Raw genomic sequence first — 23,691 nt, 5'->3', positions numbered from 1 at the left:
GCTAGGCCGCGGTTGGGCGGGGGGGGGGGGGGTGGGGAGATCAAAGCGGCGGCTCAGCTTCAGTCCAATGTGCGCTGCTGACAGCACCTGAATACATTCCCTTGTTGGATAACCTCAGCCCTCCGTGATGGTCGTCTACTTCACTTCCCCTTATTGTGATATGATCGGCGCCGTCTTCCTGCTTGCAACTGGTGAGGGCTGGCTCCGGGGCCCGCCACCGTTTGTACCCCACAGTATTTATTTACATTGGTCCCGGTCTTCCCGGCGGAAGCAAGGAAACGCAGTCTTTCTCTTAGGTTGATATACTTATTCAAAAAGATGCTCGAAAGATCTGTGTGCCAAGAATCACGCTTTTACTGTTTTGATTCTCCTGTGATATGTTGATATGCCTGTCATTTCTATACGAATCTTTTTTCACTATAAAAGGCTGTCATTGATTGAGAAACTGCATGTGCCAAAAGTCAGCATGATGCTTCAAATATTTCATTTTACCTTCTTACTTCCTAGTTCTAAATAAGATAATGAGCGGTGTTAGCCTTTTAAATATCTAAAGTACGTCACGTTTCTTTAAATCATGATGCTTTGGTGATGCTTTATTGAGAATTTAGGGCTCACCATTGAACCTGACATTCACAACAAGTAAAGGTAGCCTCTAGGGGTCACTCAATAATGGAGAAGTGCATAAAAATTCGCTGTTTTTTTCCCCTCCCTTCCCTTGCCTGGATTGATCCTTGTCGCTGTGTCGTCTTGGTGTCTATTATTGCTGTGATAAACTTTGTTTAGAAACTTAAGAAATACTTTCTCTGTAAACACATAAGAAATGGTAGAAGTTTGGCATCTGACTCAAGTTAGCAGCCTCTGGTATGTTTGTGGATTTTAAAGCTGATTAAATATTTTTGCAAGTGAGACCAAATGAAAATATCTTTACATTTGTGGAGGCAAAGGGATAATCGATTTTTCTGATCTAGACCCTGCATAAGGACTGAAACATTGACTTTCCCTTTACCTCTGCAGATGTTTGCTGACCCACTGAATTCCTCCAGCAGTTTTTTTTTGCAGTCCCTTGTGTCAGCATCATGATATTTGTGTAATGTCACCTTAATATTCTGTTCTAACTCTGTACAGAAACTCTTTCTGCTACTGCAAGATTTTTGGTTAGTAACATTCTACTTCACATGAATACATAGGTTTCTATTGTGATTGGCATGGCCCACTAAAATAAGAATGCTTATTATTTTGTGTAAACATGTATGGGTTTTTAATGTGTGCAAATTGTATATGATGTACTGTAAATGACAAGTAAAGTGAGGCTTTCTGATCTCTGTATAAAAATTAAATAGGAGGTACTAGCAGCATAAGCTGGTCTTGGTAATATAGAAAGAAAAACAAGTAATATTACACATTTGAATTGAGAATGAAAAATTAGTGAAGAGGGAAGCAGAAGTTGATGATTCAGGTTGATAACCTTACGTTAATGTTTGATTAAATTTTGGCTGATATTACACAATCCTCTACAACATTTTCTGGTTTTAGATTTCAAGTGCATCAACTGCATTTTGTTTGTCCATCAGTGCAGGAGGCTGATTTCTATGGTGGTGATAGTATATATTGATTATTTCCACATTAATTAAAATTCTGATTTTTATTTTACAAATTCTGAAATGCTGTCAATTAAAGATTTTAGTTTAAGACCAAAGGGGTGTAATTGATATTTTTATGAACAGTAGAATCTGTGGCATATTTGTTGAAAACAATGTAAAACTACCAATTCTTAAAAAGTATAGTTTCTGATAGATATTATTAAAGTTAATATATATTTTTGGTAATAATAAAATGCTTTTTACGTGACAGTGAGATTATTTTAGGTGTGACCCTGTTGAGAAAAGAGTAGATTTAATCACCTTCATGATTAGTAGGTTCAGGCTCTTAAATTGTATTTAGAATTTAATGTCTTTCCTCCTAAGGCCTTCTCTGATGAGAGTTGAACATATTTTGTAAGTACCTTCTGTACATACAAGAAGCAACGTTTTAAGTCTGTAAAGTTTTGCAGTATTGTAAAAGGGATTCCAGTTAATCGGGGCAGCTGCTTATTTGTGACAACACTTGAAAACCAAAAACTAATCAAGAAAATAGCTGTGATTTCCTGAGTGTATTTGGGACACTGTGCTGGTTAATTGGGACAGGAAGCTGTTGCCCAGGTTTCTAACTAGTGTCAGTTGCTTGCACTTGTGTGGCTGTTAAACGCTACACCTGCCTCAAGTTAACACTTTTCAAATAGTTGTGTGCGTTTGTGTTCAAAACACAAACAATGATTTTTGTCACTAATAGTTGGTGAGAAATAAGCAGTAAGCCAATTTCAAATGGTTTTGCTCACTTGCAATTTCAAACATTCAAGCTTGGGGATGCTACAAAGGGCTGGGAGTGAAAATGAAACTATTTTACTACTTATACTTTAATAAATTAGGAACTACGAAGAACTTGAAGGTATTGACAATTGAATGCTACAATGAAAATGAAGGGTTTATGAAAGTAGTCCATTATCTACACTAGGTGTTGGTACTGATTCTGTTCATTACAGCCAATCAAAAGAACACAGCGGCATTGACTATATGAATTCCTCTGATAATTATTGGGAACTACAGTTGTAAAGTTTAATATTGTTGGTGTTCATTTTTTCTATATTCATTTAAATACCAAATTTGTTACTCAGTTAAATGATAGTTTATCTTTTTTTTAAATAAGTTTTAAATTATTTCCAAGAAATTTCGGCTAATTGAGGCCAAAATCTACTGGTCCTGATATGTCCCAATTAACTAGAATTTTCTGTACTAAACTTAGTAGATTCATGGTAGATTGGTACATGTATGTTATTGGAATTTGTTGATGTCCAATATGAAGTGTGAGAAATAATTAAAGCTTAGATCGTAAAATTTGAGAAAATCCAGTTATAGCTGGTAATCCAGTGCAGAAACCGGTTTAACCAACATTTTGGATGTTTGTGTTGGTTAATGCTTTGGGCTAAGAAGTACTCACCAGAAGTTAATTGGGTTTTATAATAGCTTTCAGGAGTCAGATTAATGTGTTATTGGCTATCAATAAACACAGATATTATAGAAATTTGCCTTTTTAATGAGGTTTTGATATTGAGAAGTGACAGTCATAGGTTCAAACTTGTTTTGATTTTATAATTCTTTGGAGTGATTGAATCTTATTGATGTTTTGAAAATTCTCTGAATAAAATCACAACTTTTGATATGATAGAAAAATGCTGGGAGCGCAGGGTTAAAAGTTCGCTCGACATCATGGGCTGAAGGGCCTTTGCTGTAATGTTCTATGTTAAGTTCCAATTGTCAGTGACTGAGGAAGCTCTTAGTAGCATAGAACTAACTGTTCCTTACATTTCCATGTTATTTAATAGCTTTAAGATCCATCAAATGTGTATTTACTTATTCTGAAAATATAACTGAATATTACTTGTGCGCTCGGGGGTGGCCTGTCACTAGATCGAACTCGGGAACCTTCGTTCTCAAGCCCGGTGCTGGTCTCTCTGTGCCACCAGCCAACCTTGTTGCACAATGTAACCAGTGCATGAAAGATATTAAAGTGGAAAAGCCTTGCACAGAGACTCCTACTCTCTCAGCCTCAGGACTCAGGATCCAGTGGCACAAAGAATCGTTACTGCATTGGGTGGCCATGTCTTCTTAAGTGCTCTGCTGCACCCTATGCATTTCACAATGCGCTGCTGCAACGTCTTCTCAGTTGTTGAACCTCCGGGGTTTCCTCTGCCTGATCCACCGAAGCAGTCTTCGCATGCTGGGATGAGCAAATTCCTATCTCACCAAGGGTTTCAGACCCGTTGGCTACCCTCACCTGGTTTAGCCGGCCTGTCAAAGCCGTTGCCAGGGGTGTGGCCGCTGTCTCATGCAAACAGCTATGAGGAGCCACAGGTGAGAGCTGGGCATTGGTGGGGACCAATGGATGACGAGCCACTCCAAGGAGTGTGACAAGCCCCCCACCATCTAGAGGTGCCACCCCTCCCATGCACCCCATGTCTAAACTAATAACACACAAACAATTGTACTTTTCAAGTCTTTATTGAACATACTATTTAATAATTTATAATTATATTAAGAAAAGTGGATAAAATGAATGTAGGTTCCTTGAAGTACGAGAAGAGGGAATTGATATTGGATAATGAGGAAATGGCAGAGGCTTTGAATGACTATTATGTGTCTGTCTTAATGGTGGAGGTCATGTCTAACATGCCAAAGAGAGATGTTATGGATGCGATGGGAAGTGAGGACCTTGATACAATAGCTGCCACTAAAGAGATAGTGCTGAGCAAACTTGTGGGCTTGAAGATAGATAAGTCCCCTGGTCGTGATGGAATACATCCCAGGGTACTGAAAGAAATGGTAGAAGTTATAGTCGAGGCTTTGGTGATAATTTACCAAAATTCTCTGGACTCTGGACAGGTCCCAGTGAATAGGAAGACGGTGAATGTCACGCCACTGTTCAAAAAAGGATGTAGGCAAAAGGGAAGTAACTATAGGCCAACTAGTTTAACATCTGTGGCTGGGAAAATGCTTGAAGTTATCATTAAAGAAGAAATAGACATCTGACAAACCTAATGGAGTTCTTTGAGGATATAATGAGTGCAGTGGATAGAGGGAAACAGATGGACGCTATTTACTTGGATTTCCAGAAGGTGTTCAATAAGGTGCCACATAAAAGACTTATACAATAGGGTCTTTTAAGAGCCTCTTAGATAGTACATGGAGCTAAGAAAAATCGAGGTCTATGCACTAGGGAAATTCTAGCCAGTTTTTAGAGTAGGTTACATGGTTGGCACAACATTGTGGGTGGAAAGGTCTGTAATGTGCTGTAGATTTCTATGTTCTATGTTCCATAAGATAAGGATGCATAGAATTGGGGGTGATGTCATGGCATGGATAGAGGATTGGTTAACTAAAAGTTGGGATACATGTGTGTTACTCTGGTTGGCAATCAGTATACCACGGGGGTTGGTGCTGGGCCTGCAACTGTTCACGGTATACATTAACAATCTGGAAGAGGGGTTCGAGTGTAGTGTATCTAAGTTTGCTGATGATACTAACCTGAGTGGAAAAGCAAATTGTGCTGAAGATATGGAGAGTCTGCGAAGAGATATAGATAGGTTAAGTGAGTGGGCAAGGTTCTGACAGATGGAATTCAGTGTTGGTAAATGTGAGGCCATCCACTTTGGAAGGACAAAATGGAAGAACAGATTATTATTTAAAATGTGAAAATTGCACATGCTGCTGTGCAGAGGGACATGGGAGTGCTTGTGCATGAATCACAAAAGTTTGGCTTGCAAGTGTAGCAGGCGATCAAGAAAGCAAATGGGATGTTGTTCTTCGTTGCTAGAGAGGTTGAATTTAAGAGCAGGAAGGTTATGCTTCAACTGTACAGGATACTGGTCAGACTGCACCTGGAGCACTGTGTGCAGTTCTGGTGTGTACTCGCTGGAATTCAGAAGAATGAGAGGGGATCTTATAGAAACATATAAAATTATGAAAGGGGTAGAAAAGATAGAGGCAGAAAAGTTGTTTCCACTGGTAGGTGAGACTAGAGCTAAGGGACATTGTCTCAAGATTCGGGGGAGTAGATTTGGGACAGTGATGAGGCGGAACTGTATTTCCCAGAGGGTGGTGAATCTGTGGAATTCTCTGCCCAATGAAGCAGTAGAGGCTTCCTCAGTAAATATATTTAAGACAAGGTTGGATAAATTTTTGCATAGTAGGAGAATTAAGGGTTACGGGGAAAAGGCAGATAGGTGGAAATGAGTCCATGATCAGAATGGCGGAGCAGGCTTGACAGGCCAGATGGCCTAATCCTGCTCCTATTTCTTGTGTTATCATTTACAGTCCAGGGTGGAAATATTATGTGAACCATTGTATTTAATAACTAGTAGAACCTCCTTTAGTAGCAATAATATCCACCAAACGTTTTCTGTAGCTGCTGATCAGAATTGCACAATTGTGAGGAGGAATTTTAGACCATTCCTCCATACAAAACTATTTGTTCATCAATATTTCTGGGATATCTTCATGAACAGCCCTGACCATTCTGTTGTTGATTTACTCTTGTGTTTCAGATCATAGTCTTGTGGCATCATCCAACTTCTATTAAGCTTCAGGTGATGGGCTGCTACCCTGACAATCTGTAAAATGTCTTGATAAAATTTGGAATTCGTTGTCCCTCAGTGACTGCAAGCTTTCCAAGCCCTGAGGTAGAAAAGCAGCCCCTAACCATGATGCTTCTTCCAACACAGTTTGGATGAGGTTTTGGTGTTGGCATGCAGTGCCGTTTCTCATCCAAACATAGTGGTGTGCATTTCTGCCAAAAAGTTCAACTTTTATCTCATCTGTCCATAGAACATTGTAACAGAAGTATTGTGGAACATACAGGTAGTCTTTTGCAAATTTGAGACGCGCAGCAATGTTTTTATTACAGAGCAGTGGTGGATTCCGTCGTGGTGTCCTTCCATGAACACCATTCTTGTTCAGTATTTTTATTATCGTGGTTACATGAACAGAAACTTTAGCAACTTCTAGAGATTTCCGCAGGTCTTCTGCTGTTAACTTTGGGTTCTTTTTCACCTCCTTTAGCATTGCACATTGTGTTCTTGGTGTGATCTTTGCTGAATGCCCACTCTAAGGGAGAGTAGTAACAGTACTGAATTCTTTCATTTGTACACAATTTATCTTACTGTGGACTGATGAACATTCAGGTCTTTAGAAATGCTTTTGCAGCCTTTTCCAGCTTCATGCATCTCTACAATTCTTCTAAAGTCCTCTGAAAGTTGTTTTGTTGGAGTCATGGTGCACATAAATCTTCCTTGAGAAGAGCAGGCTCTGTAACTTTGTATGTCTTTTTTTTATAGGGTAGGGCATCTCTACTACCTACATTCTATTCTCATCTCATTGATTGAAACACCTGACTCCGAATAGCTTTTATAGACGGCATTGCCCCAGGGGTTCACATACTCTTTTGAACTTGGACTATGATTGGTTAAATGGTGATCTTAGTATTGATGAGAAGAAGTACAATTGTTTGTGTGTTATTAGTTGAGGCAGATTGTGTTTGTCTATTCACAAACAAGAGAAAATCTGCAGATGCTGGAAATCCAAGCAACACATGCAAAATGTTGGAGGAACTCAGCAGGCCAGGTAGCATCGATTGGAGAAAAGTACAGTTGACATTTTGGGCTGAGACCCTTTGGCAGGACGGAGGGTCTTGGCCTGAAACATCAACTGTGCTTTTTTCCATCGATGCTGCCTGGCCTGCTGAGTTCCTACAGCATTTTGTGTATGTTGCTTATGTTTATCTATTATTGTTACTTAGATGAAGATCAGTCCATATTTTATGAGTAATTAATGCAGAAAACTGGGCAATTGCAAAGGACTCTCAAACTTTTTTTGCATCTGTATATGCATACTATAACCACTTGATAGTGGCTAGAAGAGTTTCTCTTTTTAATGGACCATTACTGAATGTGATACACCAAGCATGATATTAATGAACAGGCTTGAAATTGTCTTGTGTTTAGTAATCACCAGCTGGCACATTCTATGTGTTCTTTTCAGTAAAATTCAGAAGTAAGTGTAGGACGGAGAGAAATGGAGGAGACAAAAGGAATTTCTCTGAGGGTGTGAAATAGCTCTCCCATTTTCTCAGTTTTGATTCACGGTGTCAGATCTGAAGCATGAAATGTTAACTGTTCCTTTTTCCACAGATACAGTCGGCCCTCCTTATTCGCGGATTCTGCATGCGCGAATTCAACCAATCGCGAAAGTCCAGAAGTGCTCTTCCAGCACTTGTTGTTCGAGCATGTACAGACTTTTTTTTTCTTGTCATTATTTCCTAAACAATGCAGTATAACAACCATTTTACAAATCATTTACATTGTATTAGGTATTATAAGTAATCTAGAGATGATTTAAAGTATACGGGAGGATGTGTGTGGGTTATTGTGCATCAGATTGAAAAAAATCGGAATTTCTCTTACTACGTAAGTCGGAACAGGTACATCTGGTATTATTTAACGTCATTTAGTCAAATGTTTGTCTTAGTATATAGTATATATTTTACCTTTCTATGCATATAAAACACAAGAATGTATGTTTCAGCGCCGGGCTCGTGAACGGAAGTTCTTGGGACTTGGGACAGCTCGCTCCCGAGTGCACTCTCCACCGTGCCGGGTTGACGTGGAGGATCAAAAACCCAAGACCACAAAACCCAATAATTAAACCACTGCATTGCTTAGTAATAATTGTAGCTTTCATCGGGGCAGAGCCTTTCTCACTTTATCCTTTAAAATTGTTCCGATTGTTGACCGATGTAGCCTAATGCTTTTGCAGTGACCGATGGCGTTTCACCTTTTTCCAATCACTTTATTATTTCTAGTTTATTTTCAATCGTGATCATGATTATTTTTGTGAACAGAAACACTGCGCATTCAGAGCTCTGGCTCTAATGTCCACCGCACTGAGACAGGTTAAATAAGGTCTGGGGTTCCGCTGGGTCCTAAGGTCCACCGGATTGAGACAGGTTGAATAAGGGACTTGAGCATCCGCAAATTTTGGTATCCGCGAGGGGTCTCAGAACCAATCCCCCGCGGATAAGGAAGGCCGACTGTACTGCCTGGTCATCTGACTTTTTCCAGTATTTACTGTTTTCATTTCAACTTCCCAGTTAACTTTATTTTGAGATGCTGGAATCTGGAGCAAAAAACAAGTTGCTGGAGGAACTTGGAGGAAAAAAATATCTATCCATTTTCTTCTACAGATGTTGCCTGGCCCACTGAGTTCCTCCAGCAACTTGATTTTTGCTCCAGGTTCCAGCATCTCAAAATAGTCATTTTTTTTAAGCTCGACTGAACAGTAATCTGTGATTTTTCATGAAAGAGTTCTCTAGCCCCACCACGTGTGTTCCAGTCTTTTTGTGCATCTGCACTAATCTAATTTGCCTACTTTAATATATGATTCATGCCTGACTATTTATCTAAAGTAGTTCTATCTGATTCCACTATTACATTTGGCAGCGCGTTTCACTTTCTGCATAAAAAGAAAGTCCTTAGATCACCTTTAAAAGCCTCTTCCTCTCACCTTAAGGGTTTACCCCCTATTATAAAGCTGTGATGGGAAAACATTTTTGACTATCTACCCTATCTATACATCTTGAGATACTTCTACTCATGAAAGGGACCAGGTGAAGGATCCTTCTTGTCTATTGCTCTCCATGGATGCTGCTTACCAGGTTGAGTTCTTCCAGCAGCTTTACAAATTGCTATGAGCTGAATGCTTGAGTACAGTAGCTATTGTGTCTAACAGTCTTGACAAGAGATTTGGTTTCTGGCTGTGACTGTGATTTATTTCTTAATCACTTTAGAATTCAATGCTAAGTATAAGCAGGTTACTGCTGGGGGGGGGGGGGGTTTCTATATTTTATTTATCTCTGCATTTGCAGAGAGGGATAATTTTACCATAAAATTCTTTCTGATTACCAAACAGTTTCCAAAGTTCAATTGTGGGAGTGTGAGAGCTTTTTACATAATGACTTGGCCAAGATCGGATTGCTTTTATGATAGTTCATGGCTGTTCATATTTGCCTTGCTGTTTTTGCGATTGGTAGCTACACTTCCCTCATGGCTCTGTTCTAAAGTCCCCTTCTAAGCAATTGATTTTCCAGGCAAGAAAGCTTAGCTTTGAGGATTGTTTTGCCCTGCAGGCTCAAATCACTGCATCGACTACTAAAATGATGTTGTGGTAATGGTAACTACTTTAACCAAGAATTCTAGCCAATGCTTGATTAATGTCAGATACCAAAGTTTCTGATATATTTGCTTTGATTACCTGTAGTTCTAAGATTAATGCTATGTGTATTTTAACCAGTGGAGTGCAATTGTTTCGTAGGATGTTGTATTTATAAATTGCTGCATCCCCACACAGAGGAGAGGAAAGGATCCGGACTAGAGAATTTGTTGAAGTTGCAGGTTCACAGTTTCTGAAGGACAGATTGGACCAATTGAACTTTTTTTTATCCATCAGTTTCTTATGTTCAGATTATGAGGGATGATTAGGAAATTTTGGAATTAGTGTAATTCTAGTAGGAGGACCTAAATATTGTAGATGTTGCAGGTCTGATTTGAAACCAGAGCTATAAATACTTTGCTGGTAAGGCAGCCATTTGTTTTTCTTTTTATATCTATGCTTCGCTTGAAAGACCACCATTTCTGTCCATTCCTAAGTGACCTTGAGAAACTGGTGGTGACCCATTTCCTTGAGCTGCTGCAGTCTTTGTAGTGAAATGTTCTCACATTGTAATTTTTTAAGGAGTTTCAAGATTTTGGCCCAGTGATGATGGTGTAATGGCAGTATATTTCCATGTTAGAATATTGTGTAACTTATTAGTATTCCTGTGAACCCATTATGATCTGAAGATTTCCAATATTTTCTATTTATATTTCTGGCAGTACTCTGTGTTTGGCTTTTATGCTTATTTTGTAGTTACACCCTATCCTTGTTATATGCATCTTCAGACAATGCGGATTCACAGTTACGCGTCAAACCTGTTTCTACCAACTTCTCCGTATATGAGTCCAAAACTCACAGTTATGCAAGGCTGTTGGGACAAGAAGCACTGCTTTCCCGCCAATACAAGTCAAGTGCACATGCCTCACAGTCTCATTCCCGCCAGTCTCGCTTTGGTTTTGGCAGCATGTGGATGTGTGATCTTGCGCTCTTAAACTTTTGTTGTTATTACCTACGGTGCACTGAATTTGTGCTTGAAATATTTAACTATGCCTCCTAAGTGTTTTATGTCAAGTCCTGGGCCATCAGCCAAGCGGCAGAGAACTGCTTTAACACTTGAAAAAAAGTTGGAAATTATAAACAGGGCCGTGTCAGGTGAAGGTGTTGCGTACCCGTGACACGTGACAGTGATACCCTTGTCACGTGATTGGGGTTGAAGTTATACTGGACTTGAGGTAATGGTCTTGTGATGGTGGAGTGACATCATTTTCCCGCCAGTAGAGATCATGTGACAGGTTTTTTTTACAGGGTATAAAAGGAAGACCCACCCTGTGGGGAGGGGCAGTTCGTGGCTGGATTTGCCAAGTTGACTTCATGCCACTGCGTGATTTAATGTGATGACGCAGTTTAGTTGAAAAATGAAGTTTTATCTATTGCCTAAAGTTTAAAAGGTCATTGCCAGCAGTTTCTTTACAATACTGCTAGTGGACAGTGAAGTTTGAAGTTCGGGAGTTAAAGATCGAGGAGAATCGAATTCCGACGGTGGATTGGGTTCGACCTTGTGTGATCCTCATTCGGAAGGATTTCATTGACTGTTCTCGTGTTAATCTCTGCTGGGATAGCAGGAGATTGAGGACAGTGTGGAAGGAAAGGTCAGTGCCTTTAAACCGTTACGTTTCATAAAATTTCTTCGTGGGAAGAGTTCGACGCCTGGGATCGAAGGAAAACTACGTGGAAGAGAATTTAAATCACCTTAAAAAGTCTCTCCTTTTAAATGGACTGAGCATTTTGAACTTTTGGCAATATCGCTTTAAACAACTGTTTTTGCAACATCGATTTAAGAACTGTTTGAGCTGTATCGCTTTAAGGACTGTTTAAGCTGCTGCACAGCAGCTGTTTTCCGGTTACGTTAGTGTTTGTTTACTTTTGGGGGGTTTGTTTTCAGTGTTTAATAAACGTGTTATTTGTTATAAAAACCCTTGCCTAACTCATATATATTTATTGTTGCCTGAATACGTAACAAAGGTAACACAGCTCTGGGACGTTACTTCGGCCTGGGTGAGTCCACGATCAGAAACATAAAGAAAAATGCTGAGAAAATAAAAAGTGCAGTGATTGATTCATCAGAGGTGTCTTCAAAGATTGTTACCAAAGTGCGTGACTCAATTATGACAAAAATGGAGAAAATGTTGAGTTTGTACATTGAGCATGAAACAAAGAAAAAAAAACACCTAGTTCCGATCATCTTTGTGTGAAAGCTTTGGAAATTTATGGTTGCCTTTGTTTAGAGGCTAGTGAGGAAGTGTCAAGTGATATTGTTAGCTTTAATGCAAGTAGAGTCAGAGAAGAAGGGTCAGAGCCGTCTCTTATTTCCTGAGGAGACTGAGGTCCTTTAACAACTGCCGGACGATGCTGAGGATGTTCTACGAGGCTTTGGTGACCAGTGCTATCATGTTTGCTGTTGTGTGCTGGGGCAGCAGGCTGAGAGTAGCAGACACCAACAGAATCAACAAACTCATTCGTAAGGCCAGTGATGTTGTGGGGGTGGAACTGAACTCTGACGGTGGTGTCTGAAAAGAGGATGCTGTCCAAGTTGCATGCCATCTTGGACAATGACTCCCATCCACTCCATAATGTACTGGTTAGGCACAGGAGTACATTCAGCCAGAGACTCATTCCACCGAGATGTAACACTGAGCGTCATAGGAAGTCATTCCTACCTGTGGCCATCAAACTTTACAACTCTGCCCTTGGAGTGTCAGCCACCTTGAGCCAATAGGCTGGTCCTGGACTTATTTCCACTTGGCATGATTAACTTATTATTATTATTTAATTAGTTATGGTTTTGTATTGCTATATTTCTTCACTATTCTTGGTTGGTGCAGTTGTAACGAAACCCAATTTCCCTTGGGATCAATAAAGTATGTCTGTCTGTCTGTAGGGGATGGTTTTCTAAGTTTATTAATTGTCACAGGCTTCACAGCTTAGCTGTGAGTGGTGAGCAAGCTAATGCTGACCAGGAAGCTGCTGAACACTACCCTTTGCAGTTGTGAGTAGCTGAGTTAGGCATCACACCAAAGCAGGTGTTCAATGCAGATGAGACTGGGTTTTTTGGAAGTGTATGCTGAAACACACTTACATAAGTAAGGATGAAAAGACTGTGTCAAGTTTTGAGGCAGCAAAGGATAGGTTGACTCTGCTTATGTGTTCCAATGTGTTAACTTTATTTATTACATTGAATATTACCTTAAATTGATGAAATATAATATGAATGTTGCCTTGTGGTACTGCTTTTGTGTCATATTGGTATGAAAATGTGAATAAATTACAGATAAAACATATTTAGGAAGCCCTGCAGAACGCATCGCTATTTTCTCCATTTAAATACCGTAGATTCCGGATTTTAAGCCGCTACTTTTTTCCCACATTTTGAACAGCTTTGAACTTTGCGGCCTATAATCCGAAGCGGCTAATGCATGGTTTTTTTTCATGCCGCCTCGTAAACATTTTGCCTCATAACAGTAGACCAATAAAATTGATGAGTAGTTCACAGAGGTCCAATGAAATTGTACGATAAATCAAGCGCACTTTCACAATTAAATTATTGTAAATCAGTCATTTGTACTCACCCTCATTAACATGGAAAACACTCGAAGCATTGTGCTGCCTACTTAGTTTATAATATTTTCGCTTAGTAATTCATTTTCTAGTTAAAGTTAGAAGAGTTTTAACTACGGTATATTTGTTTTCTGTACTACTTCGCGGGATGCTATGACGTCACACCCGGTTTCGCGGTGTCTTGTGGGAAAATGCCGGTTTGCGATAAACGGAAAGGAGGGGGGGGAGCGCATTACGCGAGCGGCTTTGGATCTGAGCGAACGCTGCTTTTAAATGCCGTTTGCGATAAACGGAAAGGAGGGGGGAGCGCATTACGCGAGCGGCTTTGGATCTGAGCGAACGCTGCTTTTAAGTTAAAGGTGATCAATAACTTTTCCTGGTAGGCTGCAATATATATATTTTTTTACCAGTCGTTAGGAGATATTGGAATGTTGTTCAGTAAAGAAGTATACGCAACGTATATTTAAAAGTAGCCGCGTACGGGCACGGTTCGAAAAAAAGCATTTGCAATATGTATTTGTTTTTGTTACCATATGGATTTAATTAAAAGTTAAAAAAATCCTCACGTGTAATATCTTTCTGTGTAAATATCTCATATTACAACGTGGGACACCTGCGGCCGAAAATCCGGTGCGGCCTAAAATCCGATGCGGCCTTTACAATTAAAAAATTGATTTTATTTCTAAAATTAGAGCCAGCGGCTTTTAATCAGGTGCGCTCTGTAGTCCGGAATCTACGGTAATTATTCACATTATGCTTTTTCCATACTAAGCGTCAACTGTGAAGAACGTATCCCATGCATATAACGAGGACAGGGTGTATATCGATTATGATAGGCATATGGTATCTGAAACGCGGGTCTTTCTCCACATGAAATAAAGTTTTATTTTTATTTAGAGATTGACATGGTAATAGGCCCTTCTGGCCAACGAGCTTGCTCTTCCCAATTACACCTTTTTTATAAGGCCACATGCATTATGTAGCTTCAAAGCAGTTTTAGCTTTTGTCTAAAGTTGGTTGGAAAAGTAAAATACTGTAATTAGAATGATAGTGTCTGCTGTGAATAAAACTTGAGGAATGATAATTTGGGTTTCATTAGGCTGTTGTATATGTGAAGCAGTAATGGGTGCACATTGTGAAATATTGTTAGAAGATCTCTATTGATTCTTTATCTCATGTTTCAGTAAAGTTGATTAATAAGTACCTATTTTGCATTTTTCTTTAAAACCATAAATTGTGTGAGTGAGCAGTGTTTGCACTTTTATCAGCCAGAGTAGGAAGCTGGCAGAAGTGATGGAGGACATGATCTCGCTTCTGTTTGAAAGGAATTTGTATGTTCTCTCTGTGACTGTGTGGGTTTTCTCCAGGTGCTCTGGTTTCCACCCACATTCCAAAGATGTAGGTTAATTAGTCACATGGTATAGTTGGGCGGTGTGGACTCATTGGGCTAGAAGGGCCTGTTACTGTGCTGTATCTCTAAATAAATAAAAGTAGACATCATCTGTAGTCATTTTAAGAAATAGCATGATAAATAACAGCTTCCTTGTGGTCAAAAATTCAGTAGTCTCCAGATAAAATATTTTTACCACAAAGCGCAAAACGAGGGTTGCAATAAAAATTACTCTTTGTATGAGTTGTACAATATTATTCAAGATGTTCAGCTAGCAACTTCAATACATAATTATTGTTCTGTAAGATAGAAGTAGTAGTATTAGGTGCTCTTACATGCATTTAGGCAAGTGGTGAAAAAATTATTCCATGCTGATATATGTTTATAGCACCCAAATTGCATTTGAACTTAATGGATTGATTTAGTGACTCATCTTAATTATGAAGTTTAATTTTACATCAGGCATATAGTAATTTTTTTGATTTGTTATTCTAGCATGGTTGAGCAAGTTGAGAATATTTCAGCACACTCCTGTCTTGTTCCTTGTAAGTAATAGAAGGTCTTCAGGTTATCAGGAAATGATGTATTTGCAGCAGCTTCTTCCGCTGACGTGCCTTTGTCACCGTTGTATTTATATGGCTGATCCAGTTGAGCTGTGATTTGTGTCCCTCAGATATTGATGGTGGGGTTTGGCTATAGTAATGCCATTGAATATCAATTGTTGGTGGTTAGGAATATTGTTGAGATGATAACTGCCTGACACTTTTGTGTTGCTTGGTACTTATCAGACTATGTTGTTGAGGTTTTGTGCTTTATTTGCTGAAAGAAGTTCAACAAGGAGCAATCATTAGTTAACGCATTTAGGTCTGACTTTATAGTGGAAAAAGAAAACACCTTTGAGCTAACTGAAGATTGTCAGGCCTGAGATTGGGGCTGAGAGGAAAATGGATCAGCTATGATGAAATGGCAGAGCATGCTCAGTGGGCCTAATGACCTGATTCTGCTCTTATATCCTATGTTCTTATAGTTTTATGGACACTGTCTTGAAGAAATGATGCCCTGAGTTTGATATCATTGACCTCTAGTTACCACACATAATTTCTTTTATCAAAAGAACCACTCTAACCATTAGAGTGTTTTCACCTTAATTTTCTCATTATTTTCAATTTTAATCAAGATTGCTTAATGCTGCACCTGGTCGTATGCTGACATGATGTTGAGATTAATTACTGTCACCTCGCTTCTGGAGTTTAGCTGTGTTGTCCTATTTGGAGCAAAGGCTATGATGTCCAGAGTAACATGTTCTGGCGAAGCTTTTTATGAGCATCAGTTATTGTGAGTATCTGCTATTTGGTTGCATGATTGATATCTTCTATCATTTGGGTGGTAGAGGTCAACTTGGGTTATGAATGGATTCTGTTCCAGAGATCTGCTTCTAACCTGAACACTTCCCAAGTTGGAAATGAACAAAAACAGTCTGGAGTGTATGTCATTGACAGGAGAGCAAGTAAGAACAGAGAACAGTTTGCCAGCCAGCCAACCTTACTGATGCAGTGGGTGAGTGAATGAGTGGTTCAACAATCCCAGCTCTGCTCAGCACTGTTGTTGTCCCTTGGGAGAGGGGGATGGTGAGGAAAAAAGGCAAATGCAAATGCTCTGTCCCCACACAGAAAAAATGTTGACAGTTCTGCAGGAACTGGCAAATCCATCCCACTGATCTCCCAAATACTCGATCGTATGTATGGATAGTCCATAAGTTGGAGAGTTTGAAACCGGGGAAGAGCTGTAATTGGCTAGATTGTTGGTGAACGTATTTGGGAAGTTTTCTTCATGGTTGAGTAGATGCCAATGTTCTAACTGTACTGGAAAAGCTTGACTAGCTGTGTAGCAAGTTCTGAATCAAGTGTATTCATTACCACAACTAGGATGTTGTTTCTGTTGCTACTGTCATATCCAATATTAGAAACATAGAAAACCTACAGCACAATACAGGCCCTTCAGTCCACATGTGCCAAACATGTCCCTACCTATGAAATTACCGTAGATTCCGGATTTTAAGCCGCTACTTTTTTCCCACATTTTGAACAGCTTTGAACTTTGCGGCCTTTAATCCGGAGCGGCTAATACATGATTTTTTTCATGCCGCCTCGTAAACATTTTGCCTCATAACAGTAGACCAATAAAATTGATGAGTAGTTCACAGAGGTCCAATGAAATTGTACGATAAATCAAGCGCACTTTCACAATTAAATTATTGTAAATCAGTCATTTGTACTCACCCTCATCAACATGGAAAACACTCGAAGTATTGTGCTGCCTTATGGCAGTTACTTAGTTTATAATATTTTCGCTTAGTAATTCATTTTCTAGTTAAAGTTAGAAGAGTTTTAACTATATTTGTTTTCTGTACTACATCGCGGGATGCTATGACGTCACACCCGGTTTCGCGGTGTCTTGTGGGAAAATGCCGGTTTGCGATGAAACGGGACGGAGGGAGGGAGTGCATTACGCGAGCGGCTTTGGATCTGAGCGAACGCTGCTTTTAAGTTAAAGGTGATCAATAACTTTTCCTGGTAGGCTGCAGTATATATATTTTTTACCAGTCGTTAGGAGATATTGGAATGTTGTTCAGTAAAGAAGTATACGCAACGTATATTTAAAAGTAGCCGCGTTACGGGCACGGTTCGAAAAAAAGCATTTGCAATATGTATTTGTTTTTGTTACCATATGGATTTAATTAAAAGTTAAAAAAATCCTCACGTGTAATATCTTTCTGTGTAAATATCTCATATTACAACGTGGGACACCTGCGGCCGAAAATCCGGTGCGGCCTAAAATCCGGTGCGGCCTTTACAATTAAAAAATTGATTTTATTTCTAAAATTAGAGCCAGCGGCTTTTAATTAGGTGCGCTCTGTAGTCCGGAATCTACGGTACTAGGCTTACCAGTAGCCCTCTATTTTTCTAAGTTCCATGTACCTATCCAAAAGTCTCTTAAAAGACCCTATGATTTCCGTCTCCACCACCGTTGCCGGCAGCCCATTCCATGCACTCACTACTCTCTGAGTAAAAAAACTTACCCCTGACATCTCCTCTGTACCTACTCCCCAGCACCTTAAACCTATGTCCTCTTGCAGCAACCATTTCAGCCCTGGGAAAAAGTCTCTGACTATCCACACGATCAATGCCTCTCATCATCTTATACACTGCTATCAGGTCACCTGTCGCTCCAAGGAGAAAAATTTCACTCAACCTGTTTTCATAAGGCATGCTCCCCAACCCAGGCAACATCCTTGTAAATCTCCTCTGCACCCTTTCTATGGTTACCACATCCTTCCTGTAGTGAGGCGACCAGAACTGAGCACAGTACTCCAAGTGGGGTCTGACCAGGGTCCTATATAACTGCAACATTACCTCTCGGCTCCTAAATACAATTCCATGATTGATGAGGGCTAATACACCGCATGCCTTCTTAACCACAGAGTCAACCTGCAGAGCTGCTTTGAGCGTCCTATGGACTCAGACCCCAAGATCCCTCTGATCCTCCACACTGCCAAGAGTCTTACCATTAATACTACCGTAGATTCCGGATTATAAGCCGCTACTTTTTTCCCACATTTTGAACAGCTTTGAACTCTGCGGCCTATAATCCAGAGCGGCTAATACATGGTTTTTTTTTTCATGCCGCCTTGTAAACATTTTGCCTCGTAACAGTAGACCAATAAAATTGATGAGTAGTTCACAGAGGTCCAATGAAATTGTACGATAAATCAAGCGCACTTTCACAATTAAATTATTGTAAATCAGTCATTTGTACTCACCCTCATCAACATGGAAAATACTCGAAGCAAGACCCGAGCGCGTCAGACCCGATTAGACCCGATCGCAATGCGCAAGCGTCAGACCCGATTAGACCCGAGCGCATTGCGCAAGCGTCAGACCCGATTAGACCCGATCGCAATGCGTAAGCGTCAGACCCGATCGCATTGCGCAAGCGTCAGACCCGATTAGACCCGATCGCATTGCGCAAGCGTGTCAGACCCGATTAGACCCGATCGCAATGCGCAAGCGTCAGACCCGATTAGACCCGAGTGCATTGCGCAAGCGTCAGACCCGATTAGACCCGATCGCAATGCGCAAGCGTCAGACCCGATTAGACCCGATCGCATTGCGCAAGCGTCAGACCCGATTAGACCCGATCGCATTGCGCAAGCGTCAGACCCGATTAGACCCGATCGCATTGCACAAGCGTCAGACCCGATTAGACCCGATCGCATTGCGCAAGCGTGTCAGACCCGATTAGACCCGATCGCAATGCGCAAGCGTCAGACCCGATTAGACCCGATCGCATTGCGCAAGCGTCAGACCCGATTAGACCCGATCGCATTGCGCAAGCGTGTCAGACCCGATTAGACCCGATCGCAATGCGCAAGCGTCAGACCCGATTAGACCCGATCGCATTGCGCAAGCGTCAGACCCGATTAGACCCGATCGAAAACGCTGCTTTTAAGTTAAAGTCGATCAATAACTTTTCCTGGTAGGCTGCAATATATATATTTTTACCAGTCGCTAGGAGATATTGGAATGTTGTTCGTGCTGTTCAGTAAAAAAGTATATGCAACGTAATTTGTGTTACCGATACGTATGTATATTTAAAAGTAGCGGTGCGGCCTAAAATCCGGTGCGGCCTTTACAATTAAAAAATTGATTTTATTTCTAAAATTAGAGCCTGCGGCTAATAATCAGGTGCGCTCTGTAGTCCGGAATCTACGGTATATTCTGCCATCATATTCGACCTACCAAAATGAACCACTTCACACTTATCTGGGTTGAATTCCATCTGCCACTTCTCAGCCCAGTTTTATCAATGTCCCATTGTAACCTCTGACAGTCCTCCACACTATCCACACCACCTCCAATCTTTGTGTCATCAGCAAACTTACTAACCTATCTCTGCACTTCCTCATCCAGGTCATTTATAAAAATTACGAAGAGTTAAGGGTCCTAGAATAGATCCCTGAGGCACTCTGCTGGTGACCAACCTTCATGCAGAATAGTCTTGGCCATTTCTTGAGGTTATTATGTTGAGTGAATCAAATTGGCTGAAAAATGTTTTCTGTAATGGTGGCACATTCCAACAGTCATGGAAATCCTCTGAATAGGTAGTGGTGTTCATTTATTAATATCACATGTACTGAGGTACAGTGAAAAGCTTGTCTTGAACACTGTTCATACAGGTCAATTTATTTCACAGTGCATTGATGTAGTACAAGATAAAACAACAACAGTATTCAAAATAAAGTGTAACAGCTCTTGAAAAAGTGGAGTGCAGGAGACCATAATATGTAAGGTCATAATTAGATAGATTGTCTACGTATTCTATTTCAGTGTTTGTTTTCGATTCCCTTCTTATTATGTTTTGTTGATTGGGCTTTAATTGTAAGGCAAAAATTGCTAGCCATTGGTAACAAAAAGCCTTACTGTAGTGGTTGCCAACCCGTTGATCGCGATCGACTAGTCGATCTTTGAGACTTTCCCAGTTAATCCCGAAAAAAAAAGAAAAATAAATACACAAATACTGTTGGGCGATTGTTTCCGGGTTGCGGGGTTTTAGTTCCGTTCTTTCTGTCCAGTGCGCATGCGTATAGCTCTCCCGCACTACACAGTGTAATTCACTGGTCCCCAACCACCTGGCCGCGAGGAAATGATATGAGTCAGCTGCACTTTTCCTCATTCCCTGTCAGCCCACTGTTGAACCTGAACCCACGTGAAGTCATCAGGAGACTAAATGCAGTGATACCCTCGCGCCAGGGATCACCGGTTGCCCTCAGGCGGCCGGCGGGAAGTGCTGTCGCTACTGGCCTGGAGCGCTGCCTCTGAACCTGTTTAGCACACCAAATGTTTGTGGGGAACCCGGTGCTAAAATATTTGCAGACAACCTAATTCGGACTCAGTGTTTCGTAAGTATCAGAACAGCTACCGTGCTGCGATCTATTGAAACAAACATCTGTCGACCGATAGAGCCTACAGGGGGGTGGGCGGGCGCTCTGTCGCACTCCCCGCTCGGTCGGCCGTGTTCTCCGGACTGTGACCGCCATGGCCCCGGTACGGGGATCTCTGGCCCTGACCTTGTCCTCTTGCCCCACCCACGACCAGCCACAGCTGGCCAAGGTGTCTGGCGGCGGGCAGACGGGAGGCTGAGTTCGGGCCCGTAGGCTGTCTAATGAGGCAATTGTCTCAAAACTGCTTCAGTACCCTGAGTCCAAGCACCCAGCACTTAAAGACGAACCCGCTGAGTTTTCTCAGCGGAAAAAACGTGAGCAAGCGGGACAGAAGCTGAGAGGCGTGAAAACTAGAATAGACTGGACATAAGGAACCTGTTTTGAGTATCACTGTATTCCGGTTGATTTTAACACCCCCCCCCCCCCCCGCCCCCGTCAGCCGGTCCACAAGAATATTATCAATATTAAACCGGTCCGTGGTGCAAAAAAAAAGGGTGGGTACCCCCGGTGTTTATATATTATTTCTACTTCTGGGTTGCAGGGTTTTACTTCTGGTCTTTTCTACCCTGGTGCACATGCGTGTAACTAGTTGATGTGGGGTCGATTTCCCTTTTACTAAGGCCGAGGTAGGGGATCTTGGGCTTAAAAAGTTTGGTGACCACTACCTTACTGCTAACTTTAGACTTAGATTTGATGATATACAGTATGCCTTTTGTTCCTTTGTGTGAATTGCTGAACTTGTTGTTAACAAGAGCAAACCAGAGAAGTGAAAACATACTAAAATTGATTCAGCTTGAGCTAAAAGATAAACATGAGAATGTTTGGATAATTGTGACAGATACTCTTCTGGGAAGATTCAAGGATCAGTAGTGTAACTTGTGAAGTATGTTCAAAGCCAAAAAAAAGTCCTCTAGCAATGACTCTGATACTTGAATTAGTAGAATTACTGTGGGAAGTTAATGTGAAAAATGTACTGCAGATTATCTGTGATGTTATCAAAACTGATTAAGTGAAAAGAACATTGGCTCATTCAAGGTGAGGGAAAGATTAATCCCATATCTATTGAACTTGTTTTGGAAATTTTTTATTTGCAGCTTTTTCGTGATTGATGTTTGCTATGGCCCGATTGTGAAGATGCAATATTTGTGCCTGGTGGGAATGAAGACAGCAAAACTCGATATACTGGTAATGAGGTTAGACATTCAGTGGATAGATCAAAGTGTGAAAGGTTGTTCAATTCAGACTGAAACAAGGGTTGGTTTAATGCAGAATAGAGCAGTTTATATTTTCATGTTTTAAGAAGATAGCGTTAAAATTATTGCAGGAAAGTATTCAGATTTGTGGCTATAGTTCTTCACAAACTTCAATCATATTGTTCATTAAATTCCATTGTTCCCTCAAACACATGACATTCACTATTTGCCACAGTACGTGCATGGGGCATGGGGCAGCATAGAAGCATAGCAGTTAGTGCAATGCCATATGGCACCAGTGATTAGGGTTCAGTTTCCTCTGCTGTCTATAAGCAGTTCCTATGTTCTCCCCTTAACTGTGTGTCTGGTTTCCTCCCACGTTCCAAAGTTGGATGGGTTAGGATTAGTAAATTGTGAGCATGCTGTGTTGGCACTGAAAGCATAGTGACACTTGCAGGTTACCCCCAGCACATCCTCAGACTGTGTTGCTTACTGACACAGACAATGCATTTTACTGTGTTTCAATGTACATGTGACAAATAAAGCTAATATTTAAACCTTTAGAAAATGGGGTGCCAAACTGAGGCCCACAGGCTATGTGAGGCAACTCTTGCTTTGGTCTGCTGAAGGTGACTACTCTAATATTCTCCTGTGTGTGAACGCCAAAGGGGATAGGCAAGCTTGAATTTGCTCTGTAGCCACCCAGCATTGTAAAGATTGGGTGGTTGACTGATATTAATGATATGGAAGAGGATAAGAAAGAGGATAATTGGAAAATGGTACAAATTATGAGGCGGCGGGCGGGGGGGGGGAGGTGGTTGCATAGATTATGAGTGTTGACCATAAGACATAGGAGCAGAATTAGGCTATATGGCCCATCGAGTCTGCTCTGCCATTCAATCATGGCTGATCCTTTTTCTGTCTCCCCCTCAGCCCCAGTTCCTGGCTTTCTCCCCGTAATGTTTAATGCCATGTCCAATCAATTACCTCATCAAAGTCTGCCTTAAATTAAGCCAATGACCTGGTCTCCATAGCTGCATGTGGCAACAAATTCCACAAATTCATCACCCTTTGGCTAAAGAAATTTCTCTGCATTTCTTTTTTGAAATGTCACCCCCCTATCTTGAGGCTGTGGGCTCTTGTCTTAGACTGTCCCACCATGGGAAACATCCTTTTCACATTTACTCTCTCTGGACCTTTTGACATTAGAAAGGTTTCAATGAGACCCTCTCTCATCCTTCTAAATTCCAGTGAGTACAGACCCAGAGCCATCAAACGTTCCTTGTATGATAACCCTTTTATTCTTGGAATCATCCTTGTGAAGCTCCTTGGGACCCTCTCCAATGCCAGTACATCTTTTCTAAGATGAGGGGCCCAAAACTGTTCACAATACTCAAGGTGAGGCCTTGCCAGTGCCTTATAAAGCCTCAGCATCACATCCCTTGCTCTTGTATTCTAGACCTCTTGAAATGACTGCTAACATGACATTCGCCTTCCTTACCACTGACTCAACCTGCAAGTTAACCTTCACGATATTGTGCACAAGGACACCCAAGTCCCTCTACATCTCAGATTCCTGGATTTTCTCCATTTAGAAAATAGTCCGCACATTTATTTCCACTACCAAAGTGCATGACCGTGCATTTTCCAACATTGTATTTCATTTTCCACTTTTTTAACCCATTCTCCTAATCT

The 23,691-nt window shown here is 40.9% G+C and overlaps 1 protein-coding gene across 6 annotated transcripts in view; it reads left to right on the top strand.

Moving 5' to 3' along the window:
• The window catches only part of eps15l1a (epidermal growth factor receptor pathway substrate 15-like 1a), a 487,464-nt gene that overhangs the window by 221 nt on the left and 463,552 nt on the right, over nucleotides 1-23,691 (top strand). For 5 of the 6 annotated variants that reach the window (XM_073068851.1, XM_073068850.1, XM_073068854.1 and 2 more), the window contains exon 2: nucleotides 21,898-21,988. The exons of the other annotated variant lie outside the window; for it this stretch is intronic. In XM_073068851.1, coding sequence (XP_072924952.1) covers nucleotides 21,938-21,988 — 51 coding nt within the window. In that variant the 5' untranslated portion in view covers nucleotides 21,898-21,937. The remainder of the gene's footprint in view (nucleotides 1-21,897; nucleotides 21,989-23,691) is intronic. 6 annotated transcript variants of the gene reach the window in all.

The sequence above is a fragment of the Hemitrygon akajei genome, chromosome 16, assembly GCF_048418815.1.
Source record: "Hemitrygon akajei chromosome 16, sHemAka1.3, whole genome shotgun sequence".
Taxonomy (NCBI): domain Eukaryota; kingdom Metazoa; phylum Chordata; class Chondrichthyes; order Myliobatiformes; family Dasyatidae; genus Hemitrygon; species Hemitrygon akajei.
The sequence above is the reverse complement of the archived record's forward strand: the minus strand, read 5'-3'. Positions and strand labels throughout refer to the sequence as shown.